Raw genomic sequence first — 23,611 nt, 5'->3', positions numbered from 1 at the left:
GACATACCACTCTATCTCTGATCTTCTCTCAAGTTAATCTCAACTGTCAAGGACAGTATCTGAGTGGGAGTTGTCCTCTGATCAAGTCAGTGGGAGCTGAAAAGTTTTATCTGCTTTATTTTTCATGTATATCATAAAAAATAGGTTAAACTGTCTAAATAAAAGTTGTTTTTTTTTCCCCAGATCTCAAGCTTTAATAATAATAAAAAACTATCAACCAAATGTAAACATTATCTTAAGACAAATAGAAACAACATAATCTCAAACCCAATAGTTATCATGAAAGCACAAGAGTAATAGTTCTCATGAAGTTACAGCAGTAAATACTACCAGTTGATAGTAAAATAAATTGAGCCAAGTATCCAAGACCTAGTATTTTTCAGAGCAATGTTTCTAGAATATTAACACTAATGTGCTTCAGGAAAACAGAAGGCTTACAAGTGTAATAACTACCTAGTGAGCTGGACTTCACAGTCTTAAAAATTAAGAGAGAGACTTGATACATATGGATATTTATGCTGAAACAGACAAGTAATTGTTAGCACTGTGGGAAACAGCATGGTAAAAAAGAATGAGTTTCTTTCCAATTTGAAATTACACTTGCTTCAGTATGCAGTGCTGGAGATGATGTTAACGTACTTATCAAGACTACAGAGACGAAGATGAAACTCTTTCACACTTATATACACTGATCTTTAATTTTAAGCCTATTCACCTGTTCACGTTAATTCCTTTAGACTACATTACAACACCTTTAATGGCTTTATAGACTTCCACATGCTGTCCTGTGATGAGGTACAATCATTGCCTAATTCAGGCCAGCTGTCCTTGCTCTGCTCTACCCCCTGCTGCTGAACAGTAAAGGTAGTGGTTCTTTCCTGCCAATGGTTCCACTTTGCTCTGGGTGTGTTGCTATCACTTATCAGCAACTGAAAGAGTAGTGTGTTATTAATGATATCTCAGATGAAACTAGGACAATGATGCACTTCACTTTAAAAAGTTTCCGCCTATTGGTTAAGACTCCACAAATTATTAGCTTTAGCCTGCTTCATATATTTTAAATATCTGCATTGTATGTTGGCATAACAGTCCTTACCTCATGGTTAAAAATATGCGCAGATTAGAAGTTGGGATATTTCTCTTCAGTACTGTGTTTCTGTGCTTTTATTTTATTTTTTTACTTCAGACTTTGATCAACAACAAACAGAAGTGGCAAGGGGTAGTTAGCTTTTGTTTGAGGCAACGTAATGAATTCATCTCCTTAATGAAGTCACCCTATTCGAGTTTCCACCTGAGTCAAAAACATCATCCGAACATAGAAAAGACAGGCTTGAGCGTACTGATGAATTCCCTCAATGAAATAGGAGTGAAAGTTATATAGATATGCAGTATTGTACAGTTGACATTACTAGAGCTCTTCAAAATTTTATGAGCACTTTAGTTTTGAATATTGAAATGTCCATAATAATGTGAAGTGCCCTCATAACTCTAGATCACTCTATACTGCAAATCCCCAAATTCTTACTACTGTCAATTTTCAGCTGCTCATTTACTGCAATCAACCTGCTGGTTTAGAAAGTGCTGTACTGTCTTTTTTTTACCAAGGTTCAAAATCTCATTCCAAATATATGGTAATAGTATCTGGGTCTGAACAGAATTCATAAAAAAGCAAACAAACCAAGACACCAACAGCCATGATAAAACTTCTTACATTAATCAAAGTAAAAACACATAATTTTTCATAAGCATTTCTAAGAGGGAAATTGAAGAAATAGAATACAGCTGACTCGTGTTTTCCTTTCAGTTGTTAATACTTTTTAGAATAATCTTCTATCAATTAGCTAATTAACTACATCTTTCTCAGTGGAAACAGTATGAGAGATGATAGTGAGATGTGCTCATGTGCATATTTAGTAGTAGTTTACAAAGAAACCACACAAAATACTGCTAGGAAGTGCTTTTCATCATGCCCAATTACAGAATCACAGAACTGTTGAAGTTGGAAGACATCTTCTTTTGAAGAAACCTAGTTAAATTTTCTTGTTTAAGCAGGTTTCTTGGGATTACGTACAGTCAAGTTTTGAATAACATCAGGGATGGAAACTCCACAAACAATCTGGGTAACATTCCAGCGTTAAGTCACCCTCACAGTAAAAAAGTGTTTTCTTGAGTTCAGCTGGAAGTCATGGTTTTTAGGTTGTGCCCATTGCCTCTTTTCCTGTCAGTGGGCACTATTAAGAAAAGTCTTGGTCTCTCATCTAAATTACCTTTCAAAAGACATTTACACACATTGTTAAGGCCTTCTTGAGCCTTCTTCTCTTCAGACTGAACAGTCTCAGCTCTCTCAACATCTCTTTGTGTGAAAGATAATTGAGCTCATTCATCAGCATCATTTATCTCCACTGGACTCAAATGAAGACTCAGTTTGGTAACCCCGTGTCTCTATGTCTTTCTTGTACCAGGGAATACAGGAGGCAGAGCACTCCTGATGCTGCCTCACCAGAGCTGAGTAGAGAGTAGAGGGAAGAGTTACACCTCTGTGCTTTTGTTGTTAGAAGGCCAATGAGGCTCAGAAAAGCACAGTTGGCTTGGTTTGGGGTAATGATCAGTTGGTACAGTAGAATGCTATGTTTCCTGCCTTGAAATATAAACATATAATATAACTAATATTTGGAGCTGCCCTGGTTTCATGCCACTGCAATGTATTCATATATAATCTCTGTTCTCAACACCTCAACACCAATGAACTAATCTCTTTACATTAATCTGAAGGCAGGTTTTGTCTCTGGATTTAGAGCAGCAAAGAAATATGACCATGGCTGAACGGATAAAGAAATACAACTGTAAATAAAGATAAGAAACACCTTCAAATAAGGTATTCTTTTTTGTCTCTCTTTCTAGTATTTTAAAAGATAAAACTCTGGATATCTTACACCATTCCTTTTTACTTTTATCCCAGAAAGAAATAAGCACATAGACCAACAAAAAAAGTCTTGAAGAGTGGTGCTGAAGCACAACTGGAAAATCAGCTATATACACATCATATCACTGAAGAATGTTTTTTCTTTTTGTTTGTGAGAAGATAGATTTGCTGGAGAATAATCATCCTCTGTTTTCTTTGTGCAAATAACAATGATGGACAGCTCAATCCGGCGTCATATCTCAGGAATTCATTGAAACAGGTAACAAGAGATGTGCCAACAATGAAACTCCGAATCTACTTATAATTAGTAATATACAGCACAGAATATGCAAGTTTTGAGCACTTTAAAGTTTCTGTGCTTCTTTTGGGCACTTTAGCAAAGAAAATATTCATCCACTTGAGTCTGGATTGTAGGTGAAGTCCAGACTTGAGTCGGGATTGTAGGTTTCGACAGATGTAGTCTCTCTTTCCCCAGAGTGGGTATTACTTGACATAAGTGGGCAACTACTCTAATGCTCCCAACCTAAACTTTAAAACACAATACATTTTCCAGGGGTGCTGAAATATTAAAGAACAAGAAAATGTGTAATTTATGCTAGAGTAAACTGTTTTGCAATGTAACAGGTGGAACTAACTAGGTGAACTGAGATTAGTTCCCCCTTCATACACAGTCGGAAAATAATGTTTTATACAAATGAAGAATGGAAAATGACAACCTTCTCTGTCCATGTTATTTATTCAATACCTTCATTTACTTTACAGAATCTGATGGTATCTTTATGTCTAAGACTTCAGAAAATTGTAGGTATTTTAACAGGTCTTCAATAGATCTCAATTTTAAGATTTGTACAGGTCCGTAGAAAAAAACTGAGAAAGTTTTAATGGACAGTATATTCATGAGCAGTATCAATGCATGTTCTTCCATCTTCTGCCAGCTTGTAAGGTTCAGTACAGTGACATTTGTAGCTGCCTTTAGTGTTAATGCATTTAGCAGTCAGGGAGCATGGTGGATTAATTTCATTTTCACACTCATTGATATCTGCAAAATGAACACACAATGATCAGTAATCATTACAAATCAGAGAAGGATTATTAACTTATACCCACCTGCTACAAGTATTCATAACTGAAAGGTACCACACATTTTTTTGTGAGTTACACGTTGATATTCATTGTTTTTACCTTTTTTTGTTTGTTTGTTTTTCACTTTTTGAGCAGAATGCATTTATGTCCTATGGGTTTATGTGACTTACAGTTCCTCTATAAACTTTATTTATACCATGCTCTATAGAAGTAATGACAAAATAGTAACACTGAAATGGTTCTGTACATTTCCAGACATTATTTTGAAGAGTCTAGGATTCAGGTTAGATTTAGGTATATCTGTGATATTACTAAAAAAGACTTTTGCTCCTAGAAGGTATATAAATCTGTGAAATGGCAATATCTTGACAGAATGATGAGGGGATGAACAATTATCCATTTTTATCCATTTGAAGATAAACATAAATGCATTTTCCCCTAAGGCCATTCAAGTCCTTTTGCTTTCATAGTCTTATTATGCAATGAAAAGAGAATCAGTGTGGAGTGCAGGAAAGAAAATACACAATTAGAGAAAGAAAGTAGTCTTTTTCATATTTCTGCATTTCTCATCCTTCTATTTAATACTTGCTTACATAACTTCCTTTGGTTGCCTAAAAATGTCCAGCACAGTTTTAGATTCTTTCCCATCAGTGCTGTGCCAACCTGTTCAATGTCTCAGATTCCTTTTCTGTCTTGTCTTAACACTGCAAGCCCATATGCAGACAAATCTCTGAGCCTTCAGTGCCTTCTCTTTTTGGTTATATTCCTTTTCTTTCCTTCTCTACCACAATTTTTTAGCTGCTACTTCCATCTAAGTAGCTCTTATTTTTTTCATCAGTATTAGAAACTGACCCCGTAAAAGTGGTTTACTGGCTTAGCTTAACATTGTCGCTCAGACCACTTGGGGAAATCTGTCACTGAAAATGGGATCAAACTTTATCCTTTCTTAAATTTTAATACAAAGCAGCAGCTGTGTCCAAAGCTAACTGTCAACTGAGACAGTCAGAAGAGTAATCACACAAGGAATAATCTTAAATTTACAAATCCTTAAGAAATACTATCTCCCATAATGCCTCTATGAAGCAGTAAACCAGTCTGTTGTTAAGGATGAAGCATCCTTCGTAATTATTACACCTTCAAGACCACATTTTGGTTTAATTCCCACTGATTTCATCTTTGGGAAAGAAAAACCTGAACAGACTTTTTCTGCACTGTAGTTCAAAGGTGTTATTTCAGCTCATAGTCATGTTATCTGTTAACTAACTAACTGGTTTTATGGCCACTAAATAGTGTACGTCAGACCTTACCAGCCTACCCTACTGCTCAAAGGCTGTGGTACTTTATTAAAGCAAAGTAAACATGGTTATCTATCCAATGTAAGATAGCACTTAATATGAAGGTAGCACAATCTAGCACTAAATGTCTTCCTGAATCAATAGAAATGATTTCTATCAAAGCCAAACTTAGTAAGCAGGAATTAACAGCTCTCAAATTTCTATGCTTTTGTCAGCAGGCCACTTTGTCTTTTCCAGAGAAGCATATAATTTTGAAAACATCTGCAGAAATGCTAAGCTCTATCCTTCTCATTACATTGCTTGACTTATTCCTAATTCGCTGAACATTTAGAAGAATGGGAATGCATTGCACAGACATGCATGGGACAAAGTACTTTCTACTGTAAAACTGAAGTAGCATCTGCATAAGTGGGTTTTGATGGCTTTCTTTTAATAAAGGCATTTCTTATTTAATATATGCAGTAGCTTGTTTTCCTATAGCAGATATAAAGTCTTTTGTTTACATTGCTGAACATATTAAAAGAAATTAGGACAAGGAATGATTCATTCATATAAGTTATTTATTCAGTTTGTAGCCAGAACATTAGTCTACTGAAAGGATTTTATTATAATTCATTTAACAGCTTTATTTCTTTGTATGGTATTTATGTGGGTGGGATTCAGTGAATAAATAGGATCTGAATAAAGGAAAAAGCTGCAAATTTCATTTGACTTTTGATATACCAGGTATGCAATTAGAATGAATAGCTTTCTATTCTGCTATCACAGAAATACTGATAAGCACACTTTATTGCAGATCAGCTGCAGCCCTTACATTCAAATTAATTTACCACCGTCCATAACATATTCCTGAATACAGCCTTTTCAGGTTTGTTTTTCTCTCACGTTCTTAAAACTTGCAACAGTTTGAGTATGCGTATGGAAACACACACACATTTATATCATTAAGAACATTCTTATTTGAATTATAGACATTGAGAGAATTCATCCCTCATAGCAGTGAAGAGAGAACCTCTTGTAACAAAATATTTGCCATATTCTCTTTCGCTCAATCCTCCTTTCAACAGCAAAAATAGAGCAAAAAAAGGAGAGAAAATAGTAAATAAATTATCAAAAATTGTTCTATTATTCATTTTTAAAATGTTCATGAAGTGTTTTTTAACTTATTCCTTACTATTCTGCTTTTCTACCTGCAGAAGTGATCCACTGCTGTCAATTTTTTTCATTGATTGATTGACGGAGGGATTTGGGAATAGAATGATAATTAAATTGCTTAATTTCTTCAGTATTTCTTTGTCACTTTTGCTTAACTTATTAGGATAACACATCAACTACAAGAGCTAAGTTCCCTTTGTATCTAGAATGTCCATTGAATCAATTGTAGGAAAATGACTTAAACAAAAGTCTGATTAATTATTACACTGAATGTAGGAAAGAGTAATGTATAGTATGGACTTGCTTTTTTTTTTTTTTTCCTGCTGTTTGTTAATTGACATTTCCCTATCATCAACCTTATTGGTGAATCAGGATGGGTAGAGATTAAGATAGCAATTCTGGATCATGGAAAGTTTTACATTATTGCGTCATCATACTTACAAACCTAGAAGACTGACTATCTTTTTGTCTTACAAACAACATTCATTTACAAGGAACACAAAGGAAAAAGAACATTTAAACAATACATTTCAAGACAAGATTTCACTTCTCTTAAGCAGTGTTAGATGAGCTTTTAGAAAACTCAGAAACAAATACATATACAGAGAGATACCTATGCAAACAGGAGCCTGGAAGTTCCAGCCTTTACTTGTGCAGGTTAATTGTTCTTCTCCTTGTAAATGAAATCCATGTCGACAAGTATAAGTTACTGTAGATTCCCCAAATTCTGAACAATATACAAAATCACCATTTTCTACATGCTTTGGTGTTCCACACATTTCTTCTACAAATAAAAAATCACATTTAAAAAAAAATACCAGTTTACGTGCAAAAATGGACATTATTCTCCTATTCTTGCTATAAATTAACTTCAGTGAAATTACTCATGTACTTTAAGATGATCAAGAATTTAATTGTTCATTTCTGGACAAGAATTTGTAAGAAATTCCTCAGGTTTGACTTACAATTCTTGTAAAACTAACTTTGCCTCCAAACAATGTGGTCTACAGAGCTCTTAGTTAATGTATTTTCTATACTTCTACAAACTCCTGCCCCAGTTAACATAATGTCTGTGTATTTCACAAGGCCATCTGTTTTATCAAGGTGAAGATGACAGACAGTATCCTTTTTCAGAGGAGGAAATTGAGAACTAAGTGACAGAAGTGCTAGGGCTCCATGACAGACCAAGAACTCAAGATCTGCATAACCACCACAGTCCGTGCTCTAACTACAAGTTGTTCTCTCTCCCATCAGGAAAAAAAAAAAAAAAGATAATTACCAAATTACCTTCCTGATAGATTTCTTGCCAAACTTCTAAATTCATTCCATCTATATTACTACAATGTTTAAAATCCTGTGGAAACTTTCCAAGTTGAAAGGCATCTACAGGCACATCAGAAATCCCTGTGTTGTCACAAATCACGCGAGACAAAGAGTGTTTTTTGAGTTCATTCTTTTGAGCTTCAGTGAAAACATTATCATTTTCCCACCAAAATCTGGAAAGGTTGATAGAAATATTTCAAAAAGATTAAATTCAAAGAGCTGATTACTCTTACTGTCAGAGTATCCTACATAAGAGACCATTAAAAAAGAATTACAGCAAAATGTAAGTGGATACAACAATAATAAATGAAAACTCCATAATTGGCAAATTTGCATATCCATCTTACAAGTCACAGGAAGGCTGCTGTTAGTGTGAGGTACTGATCATCTCATGTGTTTTTTTAAAGCAAGATAAGTAAAACTATTAATTAATTCACATGTGCAGAATTGCTTGCAGCTACAAAAGAAAGGTGCAGTACTGAGAGAAAAAAAATGAGGAGAATTATTTTAATTGGATTCTTATCCAAACCAGCATTCTTACACATTCATAAATTGTTTTAAACATAAATTACAGGAGAATCACAGCAGTAGCTATAACAGATACACACAATAGCATTTGGACTCTTCTTGCCATTACAGAATTGTTGCTACGAAGTTTTTGCTGAATGCTTCTCTGTATGACATGAAGTTCTTCATTTGCTAAGAAGTTGTAGGTATGTAGATTAGTTACAGCAGAATGTTGCCATTAGTTATGTTTTTGATCACAAATCAGAGAGAGGAGCTGCTTCTTCCTTCTGGTCACACCAGCAGTGTACTGGCAGAAGGGAAGAATCAGTTGGTGGAAAGGTATATATTGTACATATTACATAATAGATACATGTGTGTATGCACATGTACAAATAATTATAAAAACAAAAAGAGGCTTAGTGAGAAAGTGAAAGGAAACACTGAAAGGGAAAAAAGATAAACAAGATATTATAAATTTCATAACCAAGAAAGGGATGCCCTATGAAAGATCACAGAGACTGTGTTTGGCTCAATGTTACACACCAAGATGTAACGAATGGCAAAACAATATTTTTGAAGAGTTTGATAGCACATCTGCATTTAGCAGTGTTAAGAACTGCTACATTGCTGAAGTAATTCCTCGTGGTGCTCAGGACAGATAGAGTTTTCCCTGCTGCTAGGCAGGATCTGGACTAACATGTCCTAGGACCATAGGACTTGTTCATCTGTAATATTGCAGGAAAAACACTGGGATCTCTGGAGATATCTGTACTTTTATTGTTTACATCTCTCTAATGAAAAGGGAACCACAATGTTGGCTGTGGATCTTCTGCGAAACCTGCATGTCTATTGTGTGTGAAATTTAATACAAACACCTTGTAACAGTTCCATGAAAATGAAAGAATCCTTTTTGTGCTCTGGGAAACGTAGGGGCTGTTAGTATGCCCTGGGAGGCTTTTCAGGACTAATTGCAGTTTTCTGCTAACAGAAGTCTTCTCAGAAGTCCAAAGCCACTCAGAGTCACAAAAAAACCTCACTTAAATAAACTGTGTGTGTGGAATTACTGCAGAAAAAGCTTCAGATAGAGGCAAATAGTTACCTACACTTGAGACGGTTTGAAGAGACAACTCTCCCACTCTGCCTGTGTTGGAGTAGGATGAAATCTACATGACCAAGGATAGGTTGAATGTCCCACAGTACAGATGCACTATGATAAGATCTACAGAAAAGAGGGGGGCTGGAGAGAGAAGAAAAAGGCACCTCCCTTCTGCTTTCCATCTACACAGTGTTCCCAAACTTCTCAGAACATCCTGAAATGTCACTGACTGTTCCTGGACTCCTTCCCATAATCAAAGTCATCAAATGCTTTGCATTACTCAGCTCACCTCCACCCTTCAGTTTCCTCTTTCATTAAAAGCTATTTTACTTTCATCAGAAAATTCAGTTTTATCTGCACTGCTGAGAAGGTTTGAGAAAGATTATTATTTTTAATCTACCCAGCAGCTAGATGATTGCTCTAACAAAGGTTGCTCGAGCAGATCTGTAACGAATCATGAAAATTTTACAGGTGAATTTTGCAAGATTACAGTTAAAAAAAAAAAGAAGAAAAATATAAATAGAGGCACAACCCTCTTGTGCTAAGAATGGTAAAGTCAGCTACAAACTTTTTACCCAGTTATTTCAAACCCTAAGATCAGACAAAGATTCAGAGCAGGAACAGAAAAGAAGGTAACAGCTGATGGAACAAGAACAATTGTTTCCAAGTGACTTGGCTAAGGTCAAGACAGGCTAGGGTCAAAACCTGTATAAGGGCCTGGGTTTATTACACTGGAAAAAGAAATCCCTTCTTTTTTCTTATCAGGTTACTGCCAGTAGATTTTAAGGTTATGAGGATGGTGTTCAGTCAGTTAAAAATTCCACTAAGTCTTGATTTATGAACTTAAATCAGTATCTTCAAAAAGATGTCTTGAAATTCCTAATTATTGACATGTCAATAGGTTTACCTGGTATGCATGTAGTGTTACTAATCCAGATACAATATCCAACACACTATGCAGCAAGCCACTGCAATGAATTTTAGACTTTCATTCTTATACTTACTCTGTGACAACTTCAACATGTTATACACTCCTAACTTTCTTAAATAGTTCCATATCATAGTTTCAATAACTGAATACCATTTCATGCTTAAGTAAGTGGACACAAAATTTATAGCATAAACTTGAGCTGTTCTTTTACTATTAGAACTGCTCTTTTCTCAGTTTAAAGATAACACATTAAATTGTGCTTAAGTTTAATTAATGTTAGTAGTATCATGCGACACTGGATAAAAGAGGAAAGGCTGGAAGGACCTCAGTAAATCATCATTCTCCAGATAGAATTAAGAATGCTAATACAATTCAGAAGACTTATAACCATGTTTTTGTTGCAGCTGAGTGGAATGTTTGTTGTCTATATGGCTTAATAAGATACTATCTTTGATTAATATTGCTTTTTCCTGTGAGCTAACTAATATTTTTTAAAGTTCAGATTAAAATTCTGTCTCAGATGCTTATTTACATAATGGCTTCTTTCCACAGCAGTGACTTCTGCGAGGAGTGTAAAGGTGAGCATAAGGGCCAGATGTACTCAAACACCACTACTAAGGTGGTGTGAGTAGTTTACAATTAGTCTTCTCATGAGATTCAAAATTGCTGCCACAAGTATATGACAAAAATGAAAAACAAAGGTTGGTTTTATAATTGCTTCAGGAACAGAAATGAGATAAAAGCAGCATCTCAAGCCCCACTGAAGCCTGAAACAGCATTTCTTCTGCCTTCCTGGTATGAAGCGTTGTACTAGCACGAGACAGGATGGTGGCATTTGTATGGGACTTGGTGAAGGGCGACCCCCTCCTGATGTGTCTGATGGGGCAGTTCTGGAAGCACTCTGCATTCCTGATACCCATAAGACCATGTACCTGCTGTTTTTATTAAGCTTTCTAGGAAGCCTAGGCTGCAGCTCTCCACCTCTCTCTTATGAATTTGCAGTTTGCTGTGGAAAATGTTGAGATCCCTTTAGTTAAGGACCCTCAGCCTATTGCATCCATCAGAGATTGGATAGTTAAGATCTGTACATCCATTCACCCAGAAGTAGATGTGCTCCTGGCACAATTAACTGCTGGTGGCACCTTGAGTTTCCACCAGAATTTCAGAGTTGGTCATCTCAGTGTTATAGAAACAATCCCCATGTCTGAATTTGAGACCACGTACAGATCCAGGAAGAATAAGCAAAAGTTAACCCAAGAAAAGTGGAGAGACTAAAACAAAAATTAGGTATTGGCAGCAAATAATTTGTTTACATAGTTAAAAGTATGTTTAAACATCATATTGCCTTACATGCTAAGTATCCTCATGCATCTGTAAAATGACCATCGCTACTGAGTGGTACAGAAAAGATTCAACATCACGAATAAACTTACCGATCACCATCCCTCAGTGCTTTCATTTGCTTTCCAATTAAACAGGCAAACAGGGGACCTGTTCTAGCACCTGGAAGAAAGTCTTCTACTAAACCACCAAGCCAAACATCAATATTGCTAGGATTATGGTACAATTCCATGATTTTTTCAGTTACTTTCTGATTAGTTATTATTGTATTCAGGTCAGTTTGAGTTTCCAGTTTTGGTAAGCCACAGAATTCTCGCCAGTCATTATAGCCTATAAATATGATGATTAAAAAGAAGATTAGATGACTATTAAGCATGATATTTGAAATGAATACATTCAAAAGCACTGGATTCTGACTACCTTAATGACAATCATGAACAATTACTAAAAATAGTCTTGCTATTAAAATGACTGGAGAAATTACAGCAGGATCTGAGACTACAAGACATACAAATATTACATCATTCTCATGAAGGAAATCAAGAGTATAAGTTCTCCCATATTTAAGCAATGCAAACGTGAAATAAAGGCATATATTTTGAGCTAACACAGGCAGGAGCATTCATTTTGTTTTGAGATTTTCAGACCCAGGAATACAGGATTTGAATGAAGAACAGGGAAAAACAAACAAAAACAAACAAACAAACAAAAAGACAACCTGAATTACATTAGCAACCAAAGCTCTTTACTAAGGAGATTGTCCTAGGACATGTCTAGTTCCCTGTAAAATAATTTTTTTGTTCCCACTGTTTTACATCACTGCAATTAACTTTCCCCACCTCACAGTAAAACTTGTATTTCTGGTCCTGGAGACCAAAACTCCATTTCTACTCCTATGTAGCTAAGACTTTTAAACTCCAGGCTGGAGTCAGACTTCATTTCTACTGGCCAGGTCCGTATTGCTAGCTACAGAGTCATACAGCTTTAACAGGAGAAATGGAGAGGTTTGTTATCCAGAAACATAACAACTTTTCTCAATTAGTCAGTTGTACTCTGTGGGCAGGATATCAGGCTCAGAGCGTAGAAGAGCAACCATGTTCTTTCCTTATTCATGCAGACAAGTGGTCTGATCAGGCAGGGGATCAGGATGCAGTTTTACAAAATAAAATGAAAGAATCTCTGTCTGCTTTGCTGAGGGTTGTTGGCTCTGCACTTAGAAACTGTGGCATACTTACAGGAGGATTTTACAAAGGACTGTGAACATACTGTGTGTTTATCAGCTGATGTGATTAAATTAATCCAAGCTCCAGCACTGTTGTCTTCTAACTCTCTATGCCCATGGTCTGGTGGGCTCATGGTCCTTGAATATTAGTTCAGCCTTACCCTGCGCTAACTGGAGCAAGAAATCTAATGCAAAAAAATGGGCACAAAAAATGTAAGGTTTCTAAAAGTTAGGTGTACTTTTAGTTAAGCCATTAACCACTCCTGGAGACACCTCAACACCAAGTAGGTACTGCAGTCAGAAAACCCCACTCCTCTGGAGTGGAATCCAGCAGGAAGGAACCTCAGGTGCCAGAAACACCCAGGTCCACTCACCAATCCTGGTCTTCCACATTCTAGACTGCAGATTGGGGAGGTTATTTTAATTTCAAATGCTGAGGAATATTTTGTTTCCATCAAAGTTGAAAATATTGGCTTCTTGTATTTTAAAGAGAGTTACATTTCCTATTAAAAAAACCTGTTACTTAAAAACTTACATCCCGAATACAGACATTGATAGCTCAGTTATTGATTGGAAGAAGATTTAAGAAAAATCAATAGACCTGGGAGTCCATGATCACGGCCACGCTGTAAATTCAATGATGCTAAATCAAGCAAACCATTATTGGACAACACAAACAGTTTATCTGTTAGCTCTTCATTCATCAGTTGACCTTGCACCTGCAGTTTCGCTGAATGTGCAAGAAGACCCCTTATCAGTGGATCCAAGCCTCCTTCAAACACAAAAATAATATAATGTTACGGCATGCATATAAACCACTATAATGTTCTCAACAAATGCAAATGTTTGTGTGCTTCTCTGTTTTTAAACATTGGCCATATAGACTTATACATTAAAAAAAAATGCAAAAATTTGCTAATGATTGAAACTGTGGTAATACAATGAAAATGTTCCACCTGCTTTAGATTGCAATTTGGCAATCTGATAATACATTTATCCACAAAAAAATGCATATAAAAGATCAATTTATTGATCTATTTGTTATTCTATTCCTAATTTAAGACTGGCAACATTAAAGAGATTGTAATATTTGTGGGAAAGCAAACAAAACAAAACAAAGAAACACACAAACAACAAAAAACAGATTAAATAAAAACATACCTTCTTTAATAAGCCTCCAAGGACTAAAGAAAACTTCATGCAAATGAAGATTTGGGAGTTCTGGATCATCTAAATACTGTGCATTCAATCGCCTTACTATTGGTTGGATTGTTGCATGACCAAAACGAAAAGCAGCTGTTGCAAATACGTTAGAAACTGTAGGATTCACTGTGGGATCATAACCTTTATAAAGGCCAATATACTGATTAAAAGCATCTGGGCCAATGATTTTGGGAATATAATCTCTTAAAGTAATAATCTGAAAAAAAATGAAAAAGAAACATCATTTAGTGTTTTGATAGATGAAAGGTGATGATTCCCATATACAGAATGCCTTTTTCATCACTCATTTATTCCCAAGCATTTGACAGGACTAACAGTAGTGATAATTTGTAAATAACAAGATGGTGGTACTTCTTTATGTAGTCTGGAAAAAATGACTGGAGTAAACCAGTGGCAATTTTCAGTACATAGTACACTAATCAGTTTCCTCTACCATCCTACAATAATGCTAGACAAAAACCTGCTGGGCAGATTACCAATATTGCTCTCTTCCAATCCAAGTGGGTAAATCCAGCTCACAAGAGCTCTGCTGAGATTTAAAGCCTGGGCATAAGCTATAATGCCTCTGAATGGCTGTTAATATGCACAGATTCTATTTTCAGGCACATATATGTGACATAAATCCTCTTTTCTGAATATTTAAAATGACCAGGCTTTGAAATTCTGGTTCTGAGAATCCTTTAGTAGACATTTTTATGCTAAACTGAAGCCTATAGACTCATAAAAACCCACTTCAAAAATGAAAATGGTGATAAACACCTTCTGCCAAAATTTTCTGTAATATATTATTACAAAATAATATTATTGTTACATGAAAAAGTATATGAGTACTTCACAAAAAAAAAAAAAAAAAAAAGGAAGAAGATCTAATGTACCAAATAAAATGGTTAAAGATTATACTGCACTCAATAAAGAACAAAGGGATAAATATCAAGCATAGTGAATTCAGTAAAATACATTATAGATTCAATATAGTGTGCAAGAAAATAGAAAAAAATGTACTTTGAGCTTGGTATAGAGAACACTGAAAAGCTAGCTGTCATAAAATTAGGAACTGAGAAACTTGTATCTTTTTTTTAGGCATGACAAAGAGGCAAGCAAGCCCCTGCAGGATTCAGTCACTTTTCTTATAAGGCAGGGGTAACATCTTTATGTTTGCAGGTATATGAGGGTAGGTCATGCAGTGAACACAATATTTGAAAGACAATAGGTTAGAAGTCCTTTTACAGATCATTTAATACAGCATACAACAAAATTCAAATAATTGCTGGAAATTAATACTGACATTGTCATTTGAGAAGTTAACCTTCTGCTGCATTCACAAAGATTTTGCAAGACAGCAATTCTTTCTAAATTTAGATTCAGTTACTTTTTACAGGCAAGATATGGCACATTGTTTCATCACTTCAAAGGGCAGAAACAGAATTTCAAAGCCTGGTTCATCTTGACATGGGGTTAAGTGTGACTTAGAAGAATGAATGAGGCAGGTGTAACACAAATCCAAACACATGGGTAGAAAAAGATATAAGTACACCTTAATAGCTGTGCAAAGATCTTAAATAAGATTAGATCAGCTCTGATACAGCAAACATCCTGACACGGCAATCATTTTTTGGCTCATTTTAAATGAAATCCTAAGCTAAGCAGCTCATAAAGGCTGGATTGCCCAAACAAAAGGTCAATTCAAATTTTTCATTTGCTCCAGGGGCAAGATCTTAATTTCAAATTTCCTTGTCAGCAAAAGAGGAACTGTTGTTTCAAAACATGAGAATTAAAAGGCTAAAGGTAAGAAGGAGTCATATACCTACCTTCAGCTAGGAGAGACATATGTATGGTGGAAACTTATGGTTTCTAAATAAGACTCCAGCAATCAGAGGTGAGTTTTAGACAATACAGACTAAGGTGATATTACAATTAACTATGCTACCACTTATTACTTATTTTGAGTCTATTTATGAGTAATAGGTTATGTTTGGGTGTTTGTAACACCATAAGAGCTTCATGTGGGTATAGTGGGTCTGAACCTGCAAGATATTGAGTAGTCTCTGCTCCTTCTAATATTTATAATACTAGCGCTAATCCAAGCTCCTCTTAGGAGACATTTGACATCGTATAGCATCAGCTCAGATTTACAGAGAAGCCTCATTAAGAAATTAATTTTAATCAATAATGTAAATATTTCTACTGTCTCATGGCAGTAATTGCTTCAAATGTGCAATGTAGTAGGAAAAAAATGAAAAATGGCCATAGTCTTTTAAACAGAAGTCATATGCTTAGTATTTAAATGACTCTAATAACCAATATGATCAGAAAGTAACAGGGATTAAGAATATTTGAATATTATTCATTTAGTCATGTCAGAGAAAAGAAAATTCTGGTTTCCTAGCAATACAACAAAATATTTGGTAATTATAAAGACTGAAACAGAATGTAAATGATAACAGACTATCAGAAAAGGTTTTTTACAGATTTGTCATAGCATAACTGAATCCTGACCTGCAAACACAACAGTATTCAAAGTCAAACAGGCTGCTAGTGTAAAAGGTACTATCCTTCTCATTCAGAAAGCAGAATTATATCAGGGATTTTGAAATGTCCTTAGGAACTCAGGCAACATCCTGACTGGATTTCCCTCCAGGACAGACCACTTTCAGCAGAATTCTTCCATACATTAGTTAATTGAAGCTTTCAGCTTATTTTTGAGACTTTTTTTTTTTGTTCATGTCAAAAGCTGTTTCAAACGAGGTGCAAAAGATGAAGAAATTCATATTACTTCCTCATTAGGTTCAGCAGACTTTTCAAAACCCCTCCAGCATTTTCCAAAAAGGTTGTGAATAAAGGCACAATAGATTGAAAAGAAGATAAAAAGAAGTCCGCAAAAGAGAATATAAAAATATATGAATGACTGTAAGAAAAAGTAAGGCTTATAGGACAACTAATCTTTGCCATTGGCCAGAGGTGACTGCAAAAAATAGCATCCCACTGAGATAGCAAAGAGCCAATTAACTCAAGCTCCTGTGCTTGGGAAAGATTGCAGAAATAGTACAGAACAATCAAACATAGCAATCTCTTAAAGTGCTATGCACAGTTGGTTTGAAATTCTTATGGTTATATTCAAAGATTTACAGGTGACGTTGAAGTCCTAAACACTTTCCCACAGGGTGACTGTACAATAATTTAAGTTTTAATAAAAAAATGAACATGTTTTTATAGTTCAGTGACTAGTCTGAACTATACTTGCTATGAGCAATGACAATGCGCAACACATTTTTTTTATAATATCTACCATTTATTTATCATTCTTCATTTCATAAAGTTTCTCTGAGAGGAGTTATTAACCATCCGATTTCACAAACAAGTTTCATTCAAGTCACCTGCACAAGAGACCCATTTTCAACAGGCATATAATTACATGGGAGAGAAGTAAGGATGCAAGATGCTTAGAGAACACAAGTACGTATAGAAGGAAGTGAAACACTGAAAACTAAATTCAGTTGACAGCTATGGTTGTGATCTACTGGCTGTAACACCATTATTTCAGAGATCCTTCTCTGAAATCACAGTGATTCTAAGAGAACGTGAATCAGATTGATCTGTAAAACTCCTGCATTGCTCTTTGACTAGAATCTCCTCATTCAACATTCACAATTCAGATGGCACATCAGAGCAAAACCGGTACACATGCATGCAGTTTCAACTCTCAAACCATAAATGTATGTTGTGGTTTAAACCAGCAGGTACCTCAGCACGACGCATACAGTCGTTTGCTCACCATCCTACCTTCCCACCTTCCCAAAGGGCATATGGGAGAGAATCAGAAAAAAAACAACAACAACAAAGTAGAACTTGTGGGTTGAGATAAAAGCTATTTACTGAGACAGAAATGAAGAGAAAAAAATGAAGGATAACAGTAACGTTGATCATATATATGTGCAGGTGATGTACATGCAGCTGTTCATCACCCACTGACTGACGCCCAGCCAATCCCCAAGCCCAGCCAAGTTTTTTTTTGCATGATGCCATACGATATGAAATATCCCTTTGTCAAGTTGAGTTCTGCTGTCCTGGTTCTGTCCTCTCCCAGCTCCTTCTGCCCTTCAACCAACCCTTTGATGGCAGGGCATCACAAGAACCTATAAAACTGAAATTACCTTGGCACTTGCACAGCACTGTTCAGCAACATCTAAAACAATGTGTTATCACGGTGTTTTTGCTCCTAAAGCACAAACATAGCATCATACGTGGCATGATGAAGGAAAAAAGAGCACTTTGTCTCAGCTGAAACCAGGACAACAAAATAGCAATATTAAGACAGCAGCAGTTCCAGAACTTAGTGTTGTTGTTTTTTTTCCTGTTTTGCCTACACTTTTTGTTTAAAGGAAAAACACATTTTAACTACTGTCCTTCAAATAACTTGAAAGGAGGAGTCCTTCCAACCTTAATGATTCTGTAATTCTGTGCCCCAATTTTTCTCATTTGGATAACTCAGAACAAAATAGGAATAACTAAAACAAGGGGTTAGTTTCACTTCATTTAGCAGATGACAATGAAAAAACGTCTATTTGCGTAAAACACTATTCAGTCAGGGTATGTATTTTTATTACAGCATATTGCAGAGTTGGTGATTGAGAGTTAAGCATGTGTCATTCACATGCAAGAGGAGAATTGAATTAATCACTGTTGTGGCTTATGTAAACTACCACTTATCAATGAAGCATGTCTACAATGCAACAAAAAATGTATTTTGTCCAAGATATCAACAGGCAGTTGTTATATTTGGTAACTTTGTCAAACTCCCATTATTAAACTTTTGTCACTAGAAGTATTTATGCTGACAAAAAATATCTAGCAGGAAAAGCATGGTCTAGAGAGATTTTTTTTTTTTTCATTCTCCTTAGTCTAGAAAGAAAGGAAGGATTTTTTTGCTCAATTCTCTATAATTACACACCCACAGGCAAAAATTACACTTGAAATTATTCATTCAAAAAAGAGAGAATTTGAGAAATGCATAGCAACTGAAACAAAATTTTAGAGTGGAAATCTCAAGATAACTTCAACTAGAGCTGTCATTAGTGTGCTGGTTAACGTTCCACATTAATAGAGATACTGCAATTACCTCCCTTGAATGAATATCCCTGAACCAGACAGATATAACTGAAACACAGTTCTAATGAGCCATAAGCAAATCTCATTAGTCTGTGATACTGGTGGAGATAACGAGTAGCCTAGATTTATGTGGTATAATGCTCTGCACAAAGAATTTTCTTTCAGGCCTTAATATTACTGGACAAGTTCAGAAATACTTGAACACTCAGAGGTCTATTTTGGATTTTCACTTTTCTTCTAACAAATACTAACAACCCTTCTGACTCATCAATGCAATTATTTGATGCAAATAGCTTATTTACATAGAAGATTACATGATTAATGTAAATAAAATATTTATAAAATGAATACAAATTTTCTAGATTTCATTTTTCTCGACTAAAACTTCTGAAAGAATAAAGTGTCTTATTGCAATAGAGAAATTTTCCTACCACATCTTCCAGTTAACTTTCAAAAAGGAAATGTTTTGAAACCAAATAATCTGTTTCTGAAAATCAGAAAGCATATGAAAGTCATCTACCTTTCAGTTTATCCTTGTTCTGATATAACATTAATGGTGAATCTCCATTAACACAAAAACCCTAGTTGGAATTGGAGAAATGTCAGATGGAACAGCTTGCTTATTCAAGCTATCAAAAAGGGGCTGATGGGACCAAAAGAGGATGGCTAGATCACAAACCTGAGGATGAAAGATAAGACAATGAAAGAAACTGTCCCCTAAATGTCAGGCATGCTAAAGGAGTGATGGCCAACAAGAGGTAGCACTTATGGTGCTTATTATGGGATGCAGGAAGGAGAGAATCTGTGTAGAATTTTGCATGCTAAGTTTTAAGGGGACTGTTGGAATGTGTGAGATGCTAGGGTATTCAGGAATGGGACTAAAGGGAGAGGTTAAGGGACTGGGGAAGAACAAGCATGAGAAAATAGAGGGAAAAGGGGGTAAAAAGGGTTGTTTGAGCTTGAAGAGTTTGCTGACCAGTGTGCTTATCTGATGGAGCCCTATCACAGAATCACAAAATCACAGAGTTGTAGGGGCTGGAAGGGACCTCTAGAGGTCATCGAGTCCAACCCCCCTGCCAAAGCAGGCTCCCTAGACCAGGTTGCACAGCTCGGTGTCCAGGTGGGTCTTGAACGTCTCCAGAGAAGGAGACTCCACAACCTCTCTGGGTAGCCTGTTCCAGTGCTCCGTCATCCTCACTGTGAAGAAGTTCTTATGCACATTTGTGTGGAACTTCCTATGCTTCAGTTTGTGGCCACTTCCCCTTGTCCTATCTCCACGCTCCACTGAAAAGAGTCTGGCCTCGTCCCTTTGCCTCCCGCTCCCTAGATGTTTATAAACAATAAGATCCCTTTTGAGTCTTCTTTTCTCAAACCTGAACAGACCCAGGTTGCTCAGCCTTTCCTAATAAGAGAGGTGCTCCTTGCCCTTTATTATCTTTGTGGCCCTCCACTGTACTCTTTCCAGGAGATCTCTGTCTTTTTTGTACCAGGGAGCCCAGAACTGAACACAATACTCCAGGTGAGGCCTGACCAGGGCAGAGTAGAGGGGGAGGATCATGTTCCTTGATCTGCTGGCCACATTCTTTTTAATGCATCCCAGGATGCCGCTGGCCTTCTTGGCCACCAGGGCACACTGCTGGCTCATGGCTGACCTGTTGTCCACTAGGACACCCAGCTCCTTCTCAGTAGAGCTCCTCTCCAGCAGGTCATCCCCCAGCCTGCACTGGTGCACACGGTTATTCCTCCCTAGGTGCAAGACCCTACACTCTACCTATGCTTGATTACTGCAATTTATGCTATATTCTGCAGGAGAAGAAGGAGAATTGTGAGGAAAACACAAGCCTGCATAACTATTTCAGGAAGAAAAGGGGAAAAGAAAGGGGAAAGGAGAAAGGAAAAAGGGGGAAGAGGGAAGAAGGAAGGGGGAAGAGAAGAGCTGGAGATTAGACCCGAAAGTTTTATTAATGGAACAGTGAGAAATTCACAAGTATTTTTACACAGAGCAACTACTTGTTTATGTAATTACCACAAGAAAGTAAATATTTTGGGCACTATGTAAATGCAGAGACATAGCTTTTTTAATTATTTCCTTTTTCAAAAGCTACAAAGAAATGTAGTTAAAAGAGCTTCTTTAGACTTCAACAAACAAAATAGACATGGGAGAAATGTGCAGAAATATGAAGAAGAGTAGAAATTGCCATAAAATCAGGGCACTGAGGTCTGGGGTCTGAATAAGGAGAACACTGCATTCGGGGAAGTATAGGACAGAGCAAACTTTAAACATGCCAGATGGGAAGCATAGAAAGAGTTGGCACAGAGTATGCAGCACAATCTCTGAAACCACTCACAGAAATATAATTGAAGTTCTGTGATTGATTCTACTCTAGGATACTCACTGCAATGTGTCAGTAAGCAAATAGGCAGCCCACCTGATGGAGAGCTCCAACAATTTTCCGTGCTTCTTGGTAGACGGTCTCAGCACTCCAGTGGCTGTTGATGGCTTTGAGGGCCCGGGCCAGGCGGTTGTGCTCTCTCAGCCACAGTGTGTGCATGGCTGTCAATGATGTGACTTCACTCGATCGGCTGTCCCCAGCCATAAAGCATTCAATCCTTTCGTCTTCACTTGTGTTTGAGTCCTGTGCACAAGGTGATGGAACCCAGTCTGTAAAAGGCAGGTATTCCTGACCATTATCATGATGTTTACTGTTTACTCTGAGAAGGCCTTCTACACTTGTTAAATTCCTCAGCTTGTTTTCAACAGTGGAGGTGCTGCCATAGACAGTAGAAGCATCAAGGAAAGAGGTTAAGCCATTTATCTGTTGTCTTGGATTTAGGGCCGATAGATTTCCAAAGAGAATACTGTGATCACCAGTGCCACATGTAGGAGAGGAGCGGTAGAAGGGCAGGCAATCCATCCCTTTGGATAATGTGTCATTGGTTGTTATCTGTGTAACAAAAACATGTATTTTCTGAGCTGAAGGCAACACAGGTGTTGAATTAAGTTTTGCATAAGTATTTCCATCCATTTTCAGTTGTTTCCCTGGTCTAATGTAAGGGTGTGACATTCTCTAAACTCATAGAGATGTTCTTCTCTCTCCCCAGATTTAAGTGAAAAGATGGTTCAACAACTTTTAAGAAACGAAAGAAATAAATTAAAACATTTGCTCTCTCATAAGATCAAATTACTGATGTAACACCTTTTGAATAGTTCTATGCCTGAATTAGCCCATCTTCACATTTTAAATTCATCACAAAATGTATCACAGTGGAGATGTGAACATCTGGTCAAATGATGTTCTGCTGAGCACCAAGTGAAACATCAGGTTTACACATGTACATAAAAAAGTAATGAAGAGTTTTGATGTCTGCAGGAGCATGCCATAAGAGCATTGTTTCAATACTCAATTTTAATCTGGTGACCAAACTGAAAAAGTCATACATAATTATTACTCTGCCTTCTGATCTCACAAGCATTCTCCCACATTACTTTATGGGGACAGCTTTTCTTAGAAGTTTTAAATCACAGAGTTATAGAAACTTTTGAGTTGGGAGAGACCCTAAAGGGTCATCCAGTCCAAATCCCCTGCAGCGAAGTGGGACACCAACAGTTAGATCAGGTTGCTCAGAGCCCTATCCAGACTGGCCTTTTTGACTATCTTTATAAAAAGCAAAGAATGCTTTTTATATTCCTCCCAAGCAAAAGCCTTCCCAGTGCTTTGAACCGCAGACAGCCAAGAGGCTCAGGTGAATGGTGGTCCAGTGTTTCTCTGCTAGTCAGCATGGACGTAGGCTGGTTCAGACTGTTGCTCAGTCAGCTACTCCAAATTCAGGTAAAGGGCATGGGAGAGATGTGTGGAAATTATCTAATAGAATCTTGTGGTACAAGTAAGGGCATGAGGGGAGAATACAGCCTAAACCAGACAGCTGGAAGCTTTGCCACAGGTGAACACACAGAAAATTATGTGAATAGCTTAACAGCTGTAGGGACTGTAGCAGAGATGTTAGAGGGGGAGAAAGAAATAGAAGAAAGGTTTTATGTGCACTGTATGCTATTTAAGAGGAAGGCTCAGATGAGCAGTTCTATTTCAAAGAACAGAGTTCATATCTAAATAAAAATCACCAAGTTTCAAAATGACTAAAATCTATCTTCATTGTCAAATGCATATTTGACATTATGAACTTTGTTTTTCTGAAAAACTCATTATTTCCAGATGGTAATAGCTCTTCGTTGCGAACCAACAATGAGTCATAGCGATGAGTTAGTTCTGGGAGTTTCAGAAAGATTAATGTCAACTAAAAATATTACAAAATGAAGTTTTGGGGAATATAAAACTTTTTTTTTTTTTTTTTTTTTTTACCAACTGGTCAATGTGAAATAGGTATAGATAACACCAAAGCTGCTTCA

General features: G+C 36.5%; 1 protein-coding gene across 6 annotated transcripts in view; it reads right to left on the bottom strand.

The window, feature by feature from the left end:
* TPO (thyroid peroxidase) overlaps positions 3,641–23,611 on the bottom strand; it is a 41,519-nt gene continuing 21,548 nt past the window's right edge. For 4 of the 6 annotated variants that reach the window (XM_021392545.1, XM_021392547.1, XM_021392548.1 and 1 more), the window contains 7 exons: positions 21,636–22,151; positions 14,038–14,296; positions 13,478–13,648; positions 11,747–11,984; positions 7,744–7,952; positions 7,070–7,240; positions 3,641–3,962 (listed from right to left, as the gene is read on the bottom strand). In XM_021392545.1, coding sequence (XP_021248220.1) covers positions 3,802–3,962; positions 7,070–7,240; positions 7,744–7,952; positions 11,747–11,984; positions 13,478–13,648; positions 14,038–14,296; positions 21,636–22,151 — 1,725 coding nt within the window. In that variant the 3' untranslated portion in view covers positions 3,641–3,801. Of the gene's footprint in view, positions 3,963–7,069; positions 7,241–7,735; positions 7,953–11,746; positions 11,985–13,477; positions 13,649–14,037; positions 14,297–21,635; positions 22,152–23,611 lie in introns of those variants that run through there. The other 2 variants (XM_021392546.1, XM_021392551.1) reach the window with 2 other exon arrangements.

The sequence above is a fragment of the Numida meleagris genome, chromosome 3 (genome assembly GCF_002078875.1).
Source record: "Numida meleagris isolate 19003 breed g44 Domestic line chromosome 3, NumMel1.0, whole genome shotgun sequence".
NCBI lineage: Eukaryota > Metazoa > Chordata > Aves > Galliformes > Numididae > Numida > Numida meleagris.
The sequence above is the reverse complement of the archived record's forward strand: the minus strand, read 5'-3'. Positions and strand labels throughout refer to the sequence as shown.